Below are 18,349 nucleotides of genomic sequence, written 5' to 3' on the forward strand. Positions count from 1 at the left end.
CTGCAGTCTTTTTGCCTTTTGGGGGCATGTCTTCTGTGTAGCAGTCCCTGTGCTGGAAGCACCGAGAGGCATGTGTGTGGCTGCACTTTAAATGTGGCATTGGTGTGCGTTAGCAGCGAGCTGATGGCATGGCAGGCAAACGGCATGTTTCCCAGGAGTGCATGATTAATGAGGGACGATATGGCGTGAAAAGCCGCCATTGCGGCTGGTGAGTAAAATGTTCTTTTTCCCACCCTGCAAATCTGGGACAATTCTGCCCGCTTTCTCTTCCGGTAGGTAAGGCTGGCTGCCTTTTCCTTTTCTCTAGATGTTAAAAATTGGAACCTTGCTTTTGAGAGCGCTTGACCTGGGCCCCTGTCCCCATGACAACCAGGTTACATGGGCTTACTACCAGGTGGAACTAGTAGGAAGTCACATACCCCTCTCCACTATTCTTTTTTACCATGAATCAAAGGAGACAGTTTACAACATAGCTGTTTTATAAAGTCCAGCAGTCTTAACAAAGGCTTTATAAATCATTTAAATGGTTAAATTTTTATAGCCAGTTGGATGTGTCATTCATTCTTTAGAAATTGGAAATGTTTATTTGCCAAGTTGATGACTCATGCTGAAAATATTCAGAGTAAATGTATAGGCCACTTGTGTTGGCTCTCAGTTTTACGGAGATAATGGAATTCTTCCTGCTGCTCTCCATACATTCAAATAAGTCGCAGGAAATTTAAACCATTTTTGGCACATGGTTTTGATCTTGTTTAAATAGCGATCTATGGAATAAAAACAAGGAAATATTTTGGCAATATTTGTGTTTTTTATCCAAGTTTGTAACTGAGTCAAGTATTAACTCTGAATAAAAATATTTTCAGATAGTTTTGTCCAAGCCATCTGTTTATGATCATGTATTTTTCTAGTAAATATAGGCCATGATTTGATTAAAGTGAGATTTAGTTTTTCTTTCATTTTTTTTTTTTACAGAACTTGGATGTGGTTGGCAGAGTCCGAATGCAGATAACTCCAGGGATTTCTTCTTTCACTAGTTAGAGGTGATTGATTTCAATCATGTCAGGATCGAATCAGCCTGTAACGCACAACAGGCTGCGACCAGAGCAAAGATTCCCCGCTCACACTCCGCCATTTGAACTTCATTTAACCAGGTCACAGACGGTAAGGAGATGCCGTTGTTACGTTACCATCATCATTAGTAACAATTTGGTAACAACTTCTTCTGGTTTTTATTCCAATTAATTCCAATGGAAATTGGAAACTACCCTGTGTGTTCGGGTGATATGCACCAGTTAGTCACAAATACATTACAGGAAGTTATACGTACACTCAGAACGTGAGCTGCTCTTCTCCCTTTGATCACACTCTTCAGTAACTGACCAAGTATTTCAGCAGCAGCACCAAATCAGTCTTTACAATAATCTTGTACTTTCCTGTCTGTGATGGGTTCAGATCACACTGTCTTACAAAAATCACTTTAAGCTACAATTATCCAATGATACAATAAGTAGAAGGTATCTAGACCAGAAGCAGGGGATTACTGTTCTTAGAATTTAGCATTTATTGTAGAAATCTAGCCCTAGGGAACATATAGTTAATAAGGAGTCAATAAACAGTTATTAGATTTAAATTAATTTATTAAATAGTTCTAGAAATGGCAGTTGCTGGGGTGAAGTGCTTCACCTGTGGGATGTGGGAAATCTGTGATGCTTCAAGTGTCCCGGACAACTACATCTGCAGCAAGTATCCCCAATTGTAGCTCCTCACAGACCCGCATGGATCGGTCGGAGCAGCAGTTGGATGCACTTAGGAGCATTCAGGTGGCAGAAAGCGTCATTGACAGGAGTTTTACAGACATGGTCACACCCAAGGTACAGACAGATAGATGGGTGACCGCTAGAAGGGGCAGGCAGTCAGTGCAGAAATCCCCTGTCGCTGTCCCCCTCTCTAACAGGTATACCGTTCTGGATACTGTTGGGGGGGATGGCCTATCAGGGGAAAACAATAGCAGTAGCAGAGCAGTGGCACCACGGCTGGCTCTGTTGTTCAGCGGGGTGGGGGGTCAAAGCACAGAAGAGCAATTGTCATAGGGGACTCTAATAGTCGGGGGCTCAAATAGGCGCTTCTGTGGTCATGAAAAAGACACCAAGATGGTATGTTGCCCCCCTGGTGCCAGGGTCCAGGACGTCTCTGATCAGGTACGGGACATTCTGAAGGGGGAGGGAGAACAGCCAGAGGTCGTTGGACACATTGGTACTAACGACATAGGCAGGAAGAGTGACGAGTTCCTGCAGCGGGAGTTCAGGGAGTTAGGCAGAAAGTTAAAAAATAGGACCTCTAGGGTTGTAATCTGAGGCTAGAAATAGGCTAAACATGCGGCTGAACAGATGGTATAGGAGGGAGGGTTTCCGATATCTGGATCAGTGGGATCTCTTCCGGGGCAGGTGGAACCTGTACAAGAAGGACAGGTTGCATCTAAACTGGTGGGGAACCGATATCCTGGCTGCGAGGTTTGCTAATGTCACTCAGGAGGGTTTAAACTAGTATGGCAGGGGGGTAACCAGAGCAATAGGTCAGCAGGTGAAATAAATGACTGGGAACTAGTGAATATGGCCAGTTAGAACTAAGAGGAAGGGCAGGCAAGGAGAAATTACTGAACACAGTGGGACTGGGGGTCTGAAATGCCTTTGTTTCAATGCGAGAAATATAACAGGCAAGGCAGATGAGCTTAGAGCTTGGATTAGTACTTGAGACTATGAAGTTATTGCTATTACAGAGACTTGGTTGAAGGATGGACAGGATTGGCAGATAAACATTCCAGGATTGAGATGTTTCAGGCAGGATAGAGAGGGATGTAGAAGAGGTGGGGGAGTTGCACTGCTGGTTTAGAGGAATATCACAGCTGTACCACAGGAGGACACCTCGGTGGGCTCATGCAGCAAGGCAATATCCAGGTAGCGCTCTGGAATAGGAAGGGTGCAGTCACAATGTTGGGGGTTTACTATGGGCCTCCCAATTGCCGGCGGGAGATTGAGGAACAGTTATGTCAGCAGATTTTGGAAAGATGTAAGAGCAATAGGGTTGTTGTAGTGGGTGATTTTAACTTTCCCTATATTGACTGGGAATCACTTAGTGCTAGGGGTTTGGATGGTGCAGAATTTGTAAGGTGTATCCAGGAGGGCTTCCTGAGACAATATGTAGACAGTCCAACTAGGGAAGGGGCAATACTGGACCTGGTATTAGGGAATGAACCCGGCCAGGTGGTCGAAGTTTTAGCAGGAGAGCATTTCGGGTAAAGTGACCATAATTCAGTAAGTTTCAAGGTACTGATGGATAAGGATAACAGGAGTCCTGGGGTTAAGGTGCTTAATTGGGGGAAGGCTAATTATAACAATATTATTCAGGAACTGAGGAATCTATACCGGAGGCGGATGTTTGAGGGCAAATCAACAACTGACATGTGAGGGGCTTTCAAACGTCAGTTGATAAGAATACAGGACCGGCATGTTCCTGCTAGGATGAAGGATAAGTATGGCAAGTTTCAGGAACCTTGGATAAGGAAGGATATTGTGAGATTAGTCAAAAAGAAAAGGGAAGCATTCATAAGGGCTAGAAGGCTGGGAACAGATGAAGCCCGTGGGGAATATAAAGAGAGTAGGAAGAAACTTAAGCAAAGAGTCAGGAGGGCTAAAAGGGGTCATGAAAAGTCACTGGCAGCCAGGATTAAGGGAAATCCCAAGGCCTTTTATACATATGTAAAAAGCAAGAGGGTAGCCAGGGAAAGGGTAGGCCCACTCAGGGACAGAGGTGGGAATCTGTGTGTGGAGCCAGAAGAAATGGGAGAGATACTAAATGAATACTTCTCATCAGTATTCACCAAAGAGAATTACTTAGCGGTTGATTTGTCTAGGGAAGAGTGTGTAGATAGCCTGGATCATGTGGAGATCAAAAAAGAGGAGGTGTTAGGTGTCTTGAAGAATATTAAGCTGGATAAGTTCCCAGGGCCAGATGGGATCTACCCCAGAGTACTGAGGGAGGCAAGGGAGGAGATTGCTGGGGCCTTGACAGAAATCTTCGTATCCTCATTGGCTGTGGGTGAGGTCCCAGAGGACTGAAGAACGGCCAACGTTGTTCCATTGTTTAAGAAGGGTAGTGGATAATCCAGGAAATTACAGGCCGGTGAGCCTTACGTCAGTGGTAGGGAAATTATTGGAGAAGATTCTTCATGACAGGATTTACTACCATTTGGAAGGAAATGGGCGTATTAGTGAGAGACAGCATTGTTTTGTGAAGGGGAGGTCATATCTGACTAACTTGATCGAGTTCTTTGAGTAAGTGACAAAGATGATCGATGATGGAAGGGCAGTGGATGTTATATACATGGAATTCAGTAAGGCCTTTGACAAGGTCCCTCATGGCAGACTGGTACAGAAGGTAAAGTCGCACGGGATCAGTGGTGAGCTGGCAAGATGGATACAGAATTGGCTTGGTCATAGAAGACAGAGGGTAGCAGTGGAAGGATGCTTTTCTGAATGGAGAGCTTGACGAGTGGATTTCCGTAGGGATCAGTACTGGGACCTTTGCTGTTTGTAGTATACGTAAATGATTTGGAGGAAAATGTAACTGGTCTAATTAGTAAGTTTGCAGACGACACTAAGGTTGGAGGAGTTGCAGATAGTGAAGAGGATTGTGAAAGGATACAACGGGATATAGATCGGTTGGAGACTTGAGCGGAGAAATGGCAGATGGAGTTTAATCCAGACAAATGTGAGATAATGCATTTTGGAAGGTCTAATACAGGTATGAATTATACAGTAAATGGCAGAACCCTTAAATGCATTGACGGGCAGAGGGATCTGGGTGTACAGGTCCACAGGTCACTGAAAGTGGCAATGCAGGTGGATAAGGTAGTCAGGAAGGCATATGGCATGCTTGCCTTCATTGGCAGGGGCATTGAGTATAAAAGCTGGGAAGTCATGCTGCAGCTGTATAGAACCTTGGTTAGGCCACACTTGGAATATTGTGTGCAGTTCTGGTCACCACATTACCAGGAGGATGTGGAGGCATTGGAGAGGGTGCAGAGGAGGTTTATTAGGATGCTGCCTGGTCTGGAGGTTATTGGCTATGAGGAGAGGTTGGAGAAACTCGGATTGTTCTCACTAGATGGAGATTGAGGGGTGACTTGATAGAAGTTTACAAAATTATGAGTGGCATGGACAGAGTAGATAGTCAGAAGCTTTTTCCCAGGTTGGAAGGGTCAATTACTAGGCGACATAGATTTAAGGTGAGAGGAGAAAACTTTAAAGGCGATGTGCAGGGCAAGTTTTTTACGCAGAGGGAGGGGAGTGTCTGGAATTCGCTGCCAGAGGAGGTGGTGGAAGCAGGTACGATAGTGATGTTTAAGAGGCAGCTTGACAAATACATGAATAGGATGGGAATAGAAGGATTCGGACCCCGGAAGTGCAAAATGTTTTAGTTGATGGGCAATATGATCGGCGCAGGCTTGGAGGGCCGAAGGGCCTGTTCCTGTGCTGTACTTTTCTTTGTTCTTTGATATGTTGAATTCTTTCTTTAATCCAAAGGGTTAAACCTGCCTTCGCATGTTCCATCTTACTTTAACTTTCCTTTCAGTAAAACTTGCTTGTGGAATGAGCTGCTCTGCCACTCAAAGGAAGATGAACCCTGACATCATCTATCAATCAGAGACTGTGGTAGTTTCTTGCAGCTTTGGAGTAAGCTTGCACGCCATTTAAATTTTCAAACAGATTCAGTCATAGCCACTACTTCTCTCTGTGATTGGCCAGTGGCCTGTCCAGTTCACCAATTGCTCTGCGGAGTTTCCATTCTGTGAACAAGGGGTTAATACAAGGAGATCGATTAGTGCCACTTTGCGGGATTAATCTTGCATGAGTGCACATCATTGCTTCACTTCCCTGAATCCCTGCATTGTCTTTGAAAGGCTCCTAAAGTTTCAGCTATGCCTCTCTCCTCATTTGGAAATGCACAGTTCAGTTGGGTGCCCATTTAATCGCACCCCCCCAACCCAGTGCATGTATCTTCCCTCCATACCACCCTCAGAGCCCTCACTAGCAGAGCTGCTGCTCACTTTTATTTTGTGTCATCACTGCATTTTGGAATGTCACGGTGCTGAGCTCTCATTGCCAGATCAGCCTGGGCCCTCCTTGTGCGAGTATGGAAACCCCTCCCTTTGTCCCGGAGGAGCTTAATATTCAGGCTTCCCTCCCTCCGAGACCTCTCGATCCTCCCCCTGTATTCCCTGATGCCATTGTGATTGTGGTGGATATCCGGTCATTAGTCCCTGAACATCTTGAGGTAGATGTGCCTATCTCCCATGTGGACATACGAGCATATGAACAAGGAGCAGGAGTAGGCCATTCGGCCCCTTCAGACTGCTCTGTCATTTAATAAGATCATGGTTGATCTGATAGTAACCCCAAATCTGTATCCTGCCTAACCCTGAGAACCTATGCAAAAGAACATTGGGCTGGGCCTCTGGATTACTAGTCCAGTGACAGTATCACTATACCACCATCTCTCTCCACACCACCCCCATCTTGAGGCCACTTACACAGTTAAACGTATATCCCCCCCAACACACCCTTGGAATGCCTTACAATGCCTTCCCCCTGTCTGTAGGCTGCAGATGCCTCCCCTGACAAAGTGTGCCACCTGTGGTCCAGTATTATTCCAGAAACCCCACCGACTGAGGTGCATGATGTTACCACAATGCCCTGCACACAACATGCTGGGCACGACTGACATGCTGCCCCCTGCCTGGACTGGGACAAGGACAAGGACAGTCTTTGCAAGCTCAACAATGTAAACTGAGGCACTTTCAGACAGCACTCCTTCCATTCTGGCCCCAAGTGCCTTATGTCATTCTCTCCCCATCCTGGTGCTGAAGATGCTAACCCCCCCTCCCCTCCCCACCACCCCACCCCCCTCCCCAAACCCCCACCCCCCCTCCCCTCCCCCCCTCCCCTCCCCACCACCCCCCCCTCCCCTCCCCACCACTCCACCCCCCCTCCCCACCACCCCACCCCCCCTCCCACCCCTCCCTCTCTCCCCACCCCTCCTCCCCACAGCTCCCCCCCCTCCCCAAACCCCCACCCCCCTCCCCTCCCCCCCACCCCTCCCCACCACTCCACCCCACCCCCCCACCCCACCACCCCCCTCCCCTCCCCTCCCCTCCCCTCCCCACCCGCGTCCCCTCCCCACCCCCCCACCCCCCCTCCCCTCCCCACCACCCCCCCTCCCCTCCCCTCCCCTCCCCTCCCCTCCCCACCCCCCGTCCCCTCCCCACCCCCCGTCCCCTCCCCACCCCCCCACCCCTCCCCTCCCCTCCCCACCCCCCGTCCCCTCCCCACCCCCCCTCCCCCCCCCCTCCCCTCCCCACCCCTCCCCACCACCCCACCCCCCCGTCCCCTCCCCACCCCCCCCCACCCCCCCTCCCCTCCCCACCCCCCCACCCCCCCTCCCACCCCTCCCCCCCCCTCCCCACCCCTCCTCCCCACAGCTCCCCCCCTCCCCAAAGCCCCACCCCCCCTCCCCTCCCCTCCCCCCCTCCCCTCCCCTCCCCTCCCCACCACCCCACCCCCCCGTCCCCTCCCCTCCCCACCACCCCCCCTCCCCTCCCCTCCCCTCCCCTCCCCACCCCACCCCCTACCCTCCCCTCCCCACCCCTCCCCACCCCCTACCCTCCCCTCCCCACCCCCTACCCTCCCCTCCCCACCTCCCCTCCCCTCCCCTCCCCCCTCCCCTCCCCACCCCCCCCTCCCCTCCCCTCCCCTCCCCTCCCCTCCCCTCCCCTCCCCTCCCCTCCCCTCCCCTCCCCTCCCCTCCCCTCCCCACCCCACCCCCCCTCCCTCTCCACGGCACCCTCTCCTAGTCATGTGTCTGAGTGCACCCTACCCACTCGTACCCCCAGTGGAGCCCTAGCCCTGCAGCCCCTTCCTCTGCCTGAGGCCTGTTCTTCCCACTTTCCCAATGGAACCCTAACCCTGCAGCCCATTAAAAGCTGTTCTGGTATGTAGAGACTTGCAGTGAAACCGATGAGAAGCCTGACGCTGATTACCACAAGTGCTGTGCGAAGCAAGGTAGATGAACGAACCTCGAGGTTATGAGTGAAGTGCAGGTCGCCAGGTGGACTTTGCTTATACCTCGCTGTAAAACACATTGTCCGAATTACACACAAAAACATAAAGTGCTGGGAAAACTCAGCAAGCCTGACAGCAACTGTGGAAAGTCAGAGTTAATGTTTCGAGTCCATATAACTCTCCTCGAAGAGTCCTACGGACTCGAAACGTTAACTCTGTCTTTCTTTCCACAGATGCCGTCAGACCTGCTGAGTTTTCCCAGCACTTTGTTTTTGTTTCAGATTCCCAGGACCTGCAGTATTTTGCCTTGTTCTAATTGCACGTCGCTGTGCCCGGAAGACCCAGTGCGGAGGGATGATTCCGCTGAGGAGTCCTTACAATGAGATGCAAATATATTGAGTGATGTTGCCGCCGTGCACTAGTGGGAATCGCGGCCTGCCATTGAAGGCTGCCGCGCACAATCACAAACTGCCTTTGCAATGTCGTAAAACCAATTTTCAGGCTTCCCGCCATATTTTCCACTCCCGCCCACCATGATGCCTGCCGCGAACGAAGGCGGAAAATCCCGACCAAAGAATCAGAATCTTTGATTGTTCAGTTGGAAAATGTCCTGCAATGGTTTGCATTGCACAGTTCAACATATGGCATTGATTTTCAATGGATTGTACAATCTGCTTAATGTGACCTTCTTTAGTCTTTACCATTACTGTAAACACTTCCTTTGTCTTGTATCCATGACATCTTTGTCAATTTGGCATTCCCATTTGGAAATGTGCAGATAGGGAGTTCAGGCAAGAGAGTCTGAGTGGTTATGTTGTTACTCTAGCCCAGAGCTGCCTCTTTACTGACACACACAATCTTCACTGCCCACAGCGTAAAAACAGCACCACCATTGGAATTATTTTGCAAATAATCCAGGAAGACCAGTAGGAATTAAATTCCTTTTTAAATCAGAAATTGGTGGGAAATATATTTATGGGCTTATGCTATTAATGCAGACTGTGCTGAGGAGCTGACTTTCCTGCCAGTCAATACAATTTTCATTTTTCCAGTGTTAAATGTGAGAATAATTCATTTCATTAAATTAAAAATGTACAAATCATTTTTACTTAAAGTACATTTGCTTTCTATGTATTAATATCATTTACTTGGAAAGAAAGGAACAATGAAGGCTTTAACAAAGGATTGTACTTGAGCTGTGACGGTAAGTTTGATTAAGGATGCAGCAACTCCATCATTAGTTGCTGAAAATTAGTTTCTGGGTAATAGAATTATCCATAGAACTTCTAACTGTGAAGAACATATCTTTTATTTCTGTTGGACTGTGGACTAAAATTACAATGGCTGCAGTTTGAAAGACATGCCTACTGGAACATTATGTGGGGTATATACAATGTTGCTGTCCTGGACCAGAGTGTGCCATTAAAGACAGAATGGTGCCGAGGAGGAGTCCAGTCTAATGGGGAATTGCCTGGCCAGAACTTTTTAATTGGCTCCAGACCAGGTGACCAGGTTTTGTGTGAGAGCAGTGCAGCAGAATAGCTCCTAGCCTGAAAAGAAAAAGACCTAAAACCTCTTGCTCCTGTGTGTGTAAGATTCCAGTAATTCTATAATATTAGCTAGCTGGCTTTTTCTCCTCATATCTCTACAACATGCTCTCTCTCTCTGAAAACCCCTGTCAAGAGGAACACTGGAAAATCACCATCAGAGACATTGTAAGGGAAAGTGCTCAACCAATTAACTAAAGACTGAAGGTGCTGGAAGACCACCTCGTGCCATCAACAAAGAACTGAAAGGAATTTGGAAGACATCAGTCAAAATCAGCCCATCGAATCCTGTACTCCGGAATTGGTGCTATTGAATTGTTTTACCCCACCCGGAAAATCCATATTTTTGTGTGTCTTGTATGTGTGTGTGTAGGGATTTACGAAAGGGTAGAGTTTAGGTTATAGAGTTAGAAATTAGTTCATATTTCTTTCTTTTGCCACTGGTTAAAGACAATTTGTTCAATAAACAGTTGTTTACTTATTAAGTTTACAAACCTGGTGCTTGTATTCTGTTAACCTAAATTATACAGTTAGGTGGGTTGATCAAACCTTTTCACAGTTGTCATGGCTTGGGGAGCAGTGGCGGTTGATATTGCAGCACACGATCCCCAATGAGTCATGACAGTAGCAATTTAAGAGAGCTCTCACACTTGATACTAAAAAATACTCTCATTCAAAATCAATCAAAGTCAGTTAAAGCACTCCAGCAAATGTCTGCATTTTCCACTAAATGTAAGCTGAAATCTGTGCTTTTTTTATTTTTTACAGGGCTGTGGATTTAAATCACTACAGATCATGACACTTAAAACACACCCATCTTTCAAGAGCATGTCTGCTGCCATAAATTGTGGTTCCCACACTATGGATTAAAAAATGGGATCTTTTGAATCCAGCACTAATTTCAAATGGCCCTACTGAGTTTAGGTTTCCTGCCCGTGTGATTCATGCCCTGTCCATTTCCCCATGTCGGCAAAAATGTGATTTGCCAGAAATGGGGGTAGGACTTCCTCATCCAGGCCCTGCCTGCCATTATTGAAGGCCTCAGGAGCTGGGCTGACTCTGTGAAAATTCATCTCTCTGTGTTACATAGTTGGTCACAGGAACACTCTGGATTTGTCTAAATGTTTGTTTCTTGAGCATTTTGTTAGCATTTGCATAACATACTAAAGGCCCAGTCACTCACGTTTCTGAAATGCTGTTATTTGCATGTGACTAGGCTGAGGAAGTGGGTTATTTATATGAAAGGTTTGCAGTGTTTTGATTTTACTTATGAAACAGTTTCACAAAAACGAGTCAGGAACTGTCTGAGTGAACAGCAACCACTGCAGTGCCAGGGCCTAAAATTCTTTTTCAGTGTGACTACCTGCATCAAATCTTTAATGTTTGACGTGTTCTGCATCAAATGCATCAAACCTAAGAACATAAGAAATTGGGGCAGGATTAGGCCATTCAGCTCCTTGAGCTGCTCCACTCTTCAGTAAAATCATGGCTGACTTCAACCTCACTTCCAACTCCCTTTACAATTTGAGATAAGTTAAAACCCAACATAGATTATTCACTCTCATATTCCCAGTCGTCTTGGTAACTTGGTGAAGTAAGCAAAAGATTGGTGCCGTTCCTTATAACCATTTGGCTGCTTCCCCTGTAACCATTTTGTTGATTCCATTAACCATTTGATCAACCCCTGTCACCATTTGACTGGTTCCATTAAATATTAAGCAGGTCTCTTGCGGAATCATAAGATCGTTTTTGTTTAGAAGGCTATTCGGCCTGTCATGTCCCTGCTGGCTCTCTGCAAGAGTAACTCAGCCAGTCCCACTCACTGACCAGTGACCCTATTCGGCCTGTCATGTCCCTGCTGGCAAGAGTAACTCAGCCAGTCCCACTCACCGTCTGTTCCTCATAGCCCTGAAAATGGTTTCTCTTCAGGTGATGATCCAATTCTCTCCTGAAATCCTCAATTGAATCTGCCTCCACTACACTCAGGCAGTGCATTCCAGATCTTAACCACTCGCTCAGTAAAATAGTTTTTCATCACGTCCCCTCTATTTTTTATATCCAATCACCTTAAATCATTGCCCTCTGGTTCTCAATCCTTCCACAAACGGGAACAGTGTCTCTCACTCTACTCTGTTCAGATCCTTCCTTTGTTGTATCATGGTCACAAATGTTCTGGTAGTTTTTAACATCAACATTGATTCCTGCCATGTACCTCTCCACAAGGTGGGAAAGTCAGTAACATTGAATGATATCTGGTCTGCTCTTGAATTCTAACTTCCTCCATCAAAGACCATCCCCCTAACCTATGAACCCTCCCATAGAAGACCATCCTTGAGAGTCCTGGAGTGTGATGAAATACTCCCCACTTGCCTGGATGAGTGCAGCTCCCACAACGCTCAAGAAGCTCGACACCATCCAGGACAAAGCAGCCCGCTTGATTGGCACCACATCCACAAACATTCACTCCCTCCACCACCGACGCACAGTAGCAGCAGTGTGTACTATTTACAAGATGCACTGCAGGAATTAACCAAGGCTCCTCTGACAGCACCTTCCAAACCTGAGACCTCTACCGACTAGAAGGACAAGGGCAGCAGACACATGGGAACGCCACCACCTGGAAATTCCCCTCCAAGTTGCCCACCATCCTGACTTGGAAATATATCGCCGTTCCTTCACTGTCACTGGGTCAAAATCCTGGAACTCCCTTCCTAACAGCACTGTGGGTGTACCTACACCACATGGACTGCAGCGGTTCAAGAAGGCAGCTCACCACCACCTTCTCAAGGGCATCTAGGGATGGGCAATAAATGCTGGCCCAGCCAGCGATGCCCACATCCCGTGAATGAATTGAACAGACATTCTGAATCGTGTTCCAGGTTTTATCCTGGAATTGTGTTTAGCATCATGTTGCCATCAACTCCAGGCATGAGCGATATTAATCTCAGGCCCTGATGATCATTCTTGGTTATGTCTAGTTGTGGTACAATCATTTGACAGAATCTTGGCAAAGAAATATTTGGGGAATGAAAACAATTTCAAATTCTAAAATAATGTTTTTTTTTTCCAGGATATAGCGATTTCTGAGTTTCCCAGCCACTCCAGGGGCTATGGACCCATTTTGTCTGCTGGAGGGCGAAACCAGCAGCTTCGCCGGAGACCTTCCCTCCTGTCCGAATTCCAGTCAGCAACTGACCGGTAGGGCTGTAACTTACAGTCTGTGCTTTTCCTTTTCAATTCATTTCCATAAACCAGTCCAGCTGACATTATTTACTCAATGTCATGAGCTTTCACTAATCTCATTATATTACTGTAAAGAAAGACATGTTGCTGAAGCTTTTCATCTCTCACTCAAGACAAATGCAAGAATGCCAAATTTCAAGCGATCACAACAATTTATACTACAGGAATAAAGGTTGCTGATTGGTTGGTAAGATGAATCTGATTGGCCGAGGTGTTGCCATGGAGAAAGCAACAGGGAACCGTATGGGATTTTACAACAATTGACAACGGTTTCATGATATCATCAGACTGTTAATTCCAGATTTTTTTTATTGAATTCAAATTTCACCAATTGCCATGGCAGGATTCGAACCATGGTCCCCAGGTTCTGAATGTTAAGAACAAGTCTTTTTATTAACTACTTGTAACTGTACACATATATACAGTAAAGGGTACAGGCAAAAAGCTATCTCCATGTCTAGGACTTAACACATCTCTACTCAACATCACACTGACACTAGGTCGTGTGCCTTTTTATATCACTGTGTGGGTGGTACTGTACTCAGTCCCACATCAATCTCATATGTGCCAGACCCTTATACTACAGTCAGTGCTGTGCTTCCTCAGCACTGACCCGCTGACTGTGCGGCACCCCCTCGGCACTGACCCGCTGACTGTGCGGCACCCCCTCGGCACTGACCCGCTGACTGTGCGGCACCCCCTCGGCACTGACCCGCTGACTGTGCGGCACCCCCTCGGCACTGACCCGCTGACTGTGCGGCACCCCCTCGGCACTGACCCGCTGACTGTGCGGCACCCCCTCGGCACTGACCCGCTGACTGTGCGGCACCCCCTCGGCACTGACCCGCTGACTGTGCGGCACCCCCTCGGCACTGACCCGCTGACTGTGCGGCACCCCATCGGCACTGACCCGCTGACTGTGCGGCACCCCCTCGGCACTGACCCGCTGACTGTGCGGCACCCCCTCGGCACTGACCCGCTGACTGTGCGGCACCCCCTCGGCACTGACCCGCTGACTGTGCGGCACCCCCTCGGCACTGACCCGCTGACTGTGCGGCACCCCCTCGGCACTGACCCGCTGACTGTGCGGCACCCCCTCGGCACTGACCCGCTGACTGTGCGGCACCCCCTCGGCACTGACCCGCTGACTGTGCGGCACCCCCTCGGCACTGACCCGCTGACTGTGCGGCACCCCCTCGGCACTGACCCGCTGACTGTGCGGCACCCCCTCGGCACTGACCCGCTGACTGTGCGGCACCCCCTCGGCACTGACCCGCTGACTGTGCGGCACCCCCTCGGCACTGACCCGCTGACTGTGCGGCACCCCCTCGGCACTGACCCGCTGACTGTGCGGCACCCCCTCGGCACTGACCCGCTGACTGTGCGGCACCCCCTCGGCACTGACCCGCTGACTGTGCGGCACCCCCTCGGCACTGACCCGCTGACTGTGCGGCACCCCCTCAGTAGAGCTCATTTGAGTGTGCTGAACTTCCTCAGTCTTAGGCAGTCCATCAGGACCGAGGATGGCTTTCTTCCACTCCAGGGTTGTGGTTCAAGAGTTGACTAAAATGTCCAATGCTGGATCCGCGCACTCTGCCACATGTGGGCCAGGTAGTGTGTGGTGATGCGGGTGAGCAGGAAGTTCGGATTTTGGTATGCTCCTTCCTCTCTTTGCACTTGGCCTCCGCCTGGGCCTGACCCTCGCTCGGACGATGACATCATTAAGCAGGTGCCAATGTCAGGAGCGAGGACATTGCCGTGAGGTCTTGTATACATCTCTGATGAAAAAGGGTGTTTAGTATGATCAGACCATGTTCTAGCTATTCTGTCAGAAGGAGGACTCCAGTGTCATTAGTCTTCCCTACACCTTCCATGCTAATCACGCCTTTCCAGAGGTTTGGCTCCTCCCAACTCTGGTCTTGAAATCACTGAGGAGAATCAGCTTGTCTCCCTTTGGGACACGGGATAACTGGTGATCCAGGCTGGAGTAGAATTTCTCTCTGACCTCATCTGTTGTTTCCAGGGTTGGGGAATACACGTTGATGATTGGGGTGTACTGTTTCTGAGCAAGGAAGAGCTGAAGGGACTTGATGTTCGATTATCCCACAAGGCGCGTCACTGAGATGGTCAACTAGTTATTTTTTTATTATTCATTCAAGGGATGTGGTCTTTGCTGGCTGGACCAGCATTTATTGCCCATCCCTATCTCGATGGAGATAGATGGCAGCTGAGCTTAGGCTGGGGTGAGCAGAGCTCCGGTTAGTGCAAGCGAGTGTGCGTGCATGTGTGTGTTAGGCCTATGAATGTACGTGCATATGAACAAGGAGCAGGAGTAGGCCCCCCCAGCCTTCTCCTCCATTTAATAAGATCATGGCTAATCTGATAGTAACCTGAAATCTGCATCCCACCCACCGCCAATAACCTATCAGCCCCTTGCTTACCAAGAATCTCTGTACCTCTACCATAAAAATATTCAAAGACTCTGCTTCTACCATCTTTTCAGGAAGAGAGTTCCAGACTCACTACCCTCTGAGAGAGAAATATTTCACCTCATCTGTGGTAATCTCATGTATAATATGTCTTTAAGAAAAATGTTATAACAGAAGTTCATGTGATCTTATTATCCAATGGCAGAGTAGTGTGGACTACCGCAGTAATCTATGCCCTGTTGTCTGTAGTTAGTAGTCGAGAGTAAAGTCTGTAATGTAGAGACAGGGTTTTAGTTGTAAGTGCACAAGTGTAGCTACTGAGTTCCTTTGTAAATAAATAGAATGTGTTCAACATAAGAACCGTTAACTGATCTGCTCTGTCTATTGCACCAACTCTATCATCCTGAAACAAGTCTGCAACCCAGATCCATTAGTCTAACTAAACTAATGACCAGGATCCAACAAACTGGCGATGAGTTGGTAAAAGCAAGAAAAAGTGAGGAAGGAAATCTAAGTGAACCAAAATCAGACTGGACCTCGCACGGTAATTGTAAGTAGAATTTCCCCTCCTAATCGTCGAAGCAATCCCCTCGAAACCTACCAGTTTGGAAGAGTTGATCCTTTCGACCCAACGGTGGATGTTTGGTCTCATTATGTTGAACGCCTCATGTTCTTTTTCCAAGCTAATGACATTGCGGGGGAGAAGAGGCGCGTGATCCTCTTATCATGTGTGGGAGTAAGACTTATGGATTGATCAGAAGTTTAATAGCACCCAGTGCCCCGGATTCGAAAAGCTTTTATGATTTAGTGAACCTTGTGAAGAATCATTACCAGCCCAAGCTCTCGGTAATGATGCAACAGTTCAAATTTAATTCAAGAAATAGAACCCAGGGGAGACAGTTGCTTGTTATGTGGCAAGTCTGAAACAGTTAACAGAATATTGCGAGTTTGGTACATCTACGAATGACATGCTTAGAGATCATTTGGTGTGTGGTATAGATGAAGATTGATTCAGAAGAAATTACTGTCTGAAACAAATTTGGATTTTCAGAAGGCGCAGGAAATAGCACTGGCCATGGAAGGTGCAGTGAGGGACTTGAAAGCCACACAGGGAGTGCAAAATGGTGCCGTCCTCCACATTGGATGGGAAGCCCCAGCCAAAAAGGGTGCGAAAATGCCCAGCCCTGATGAGAAGCGGGAAGCAGCCACCACTTTCAGACAAGTAAAAAGAAATGACTTAGCACCGAAAACGTGGAATAATGGTAACAGAGGTGGAAGCAGACAACCTTGTAATGAATCGAAGTTTTAAAAAAAATCAAATGTTTTTGCTGTCATCAATATGGATATCTCATGAGACATTACAAGGATAGAATCAGGTAGACTTTCATTCAAACGATAAAAGCCGTGTGAGATTCATAACATAGAAGAGCCTGAAGTAACAGATTCTGATATTTATTCATTGCATAATTTAAAGGAGGGAAAAATAGAACCATTCTATGTGACAGTGAGGGTGGCCCATCAGTGGATACAGGGGCTTCCACTGTAGTGATAGGTGATGTTACAACCGATGCAGTTGGTGAAGCTGAGTTGTTTAAAAATCCCAGAGGGAAACTTTGAACAACTGTCATAACCTATAATTTTTAGTATTATGTTTGAGATGCGACTCTAAATTCAGGAATCAGGCCATCAGTTCTCAAGGCTTTACATTAAACTAAATGAAACATTTTATTAATTTATACAGGTTAAAATATATATATACATGGCTACAAATTACTACCATCATAACTTTTAACAAATTCCCAAACTAATCTCCATTAAGGCAACAGCAACCCACAGACTTAACCAGACACCAGGCAAAGCATTTTCAAAATGAGGTTCTTTTCACTTTGGTTCCTGTGGAGCCAGATGGAGGTTTGCAGCTCCCTTTTGATCTCACATTGCCTCTGCCCTGCACACCTGAAAACTGCTAAAGTTATACCTACCACTACTGATTGTATGTTAATTCTCATTGTATTAACAACCTCTGAACTAAACCCCTCTAACAATAAAACCCCTTTCATAGTACCAACTTTATTAGTAATATAAACATATGGCTTGGCATCTGCTAGGTAGGCATAATTTTTCACCTTACTCCTTGAATGCTCTATTCAAAAAATGCAAATGCATGCTATTACACTCAACGTATCAAAACTAGTACACATCAAAGCACGCAGACTAACTGGCTTTAATCCAATTAAGACACACCCGCAGACTAAACTTCTATTTTAAAAGAAAAATCTTTTCCAATAATATTATATACATAGCTTCATGACAGATGAGCATACTTATAAATAAATACCTGAATCATGGGGAATGTAAATTAAATTTGGACGAAACAGATGCAAAATTGAAAACTCTCTCAGGAGAAGACATCAAAATTATAGGCATAATCAGGGTTACTGTACAGTATGGAAGTCAATCAGTGAAATTACCCTTGATGGTGGTAGCAGGTGAGGGGCCAAGTCTCTTTGGACGAAACTGGCTGAAAGAAATTAAATTGGATTGGACTGAGATCTTCCAACTGAGAGCCACTAAGTTACCTCCAGCCGCTCCCTTACAGCCATGGGAGCAATTGCATATTGACTATGTGGGACCTTTCATAGGAACGATGTTTCTCCTTAATGTTGATGCTCACTCAAAATGGATGGACATATATGAGGTAAAGTCACCAACATCTTCCGCTACAATTGATAAAGTATGACAAAGTTTCGCCAACAACGGATTACCAGAAGTGGTTGTATCAGAGAACAGCACAGCAATTACAGTTTATCAGCCTCAGTGGTATCACTCACGTAAAACCTTCAGCATACCACCCGTCATCGAATGGACTGGCCGAGCAAGCAGTTCAAACATTTAAAAATGGCAAGAAGAAATTAACTGGAGACTCCATTGTGACCATGTTAGCAGGTTTTCTTTTCCATTATAGAACTGCCCCTCACACGACAACAGGTGTCACACCTGTGGAATTGCTGAT

At 47.1% G+C, this 18,349-nt stretch overlaps 1 protein-coding gene across 11 annotated transcripts in view; it reads left to right on the forward strand.

Moving 5' to 3' along the window:
• The window catches only part of ncor2 (nuclear receptor corepressor 2), a 501,645-nt gene that overhangs the window by 41,916 nt on the left and 441,380 nt on the right, over positions 1-18,349 (forward strand). For all 11 annotated transcript variants that reach the window (XM_041202112.1, XM_041202119.1, XM_041202114.1 and 8 more), the window contains exons 2-3: positions 973-1,161; positions 12,735-12,862. In XM_041202112.1, coding sequence (XP_041058046.1) covers positions 1,057-1,161; positions 12,735-12,862 — 233 coding nt within the window. In that variant the 5' untranslated portion in view covers positions 973-1,056. The remainder of the gene's footprint in view (positions 1-972; positions 1,162-12,734; positions 12,863-18,349) is intronic.

This window comes from Carcharodon carcharias, chromosome 13 (assembly GCF_017639515.1).
Source record: "Carcharodon carcharias isolate sCarCar2 chromosome 13, sCarCar2.pri, whole genome shotgun sequence".
Classification (NCBI taxonomy): Eukaryota; Metazoa; Chordata; class Chondrichthyes; order Lamniformes; family Lamnidae; genus Carcharodon; species Carcharodon carcharias.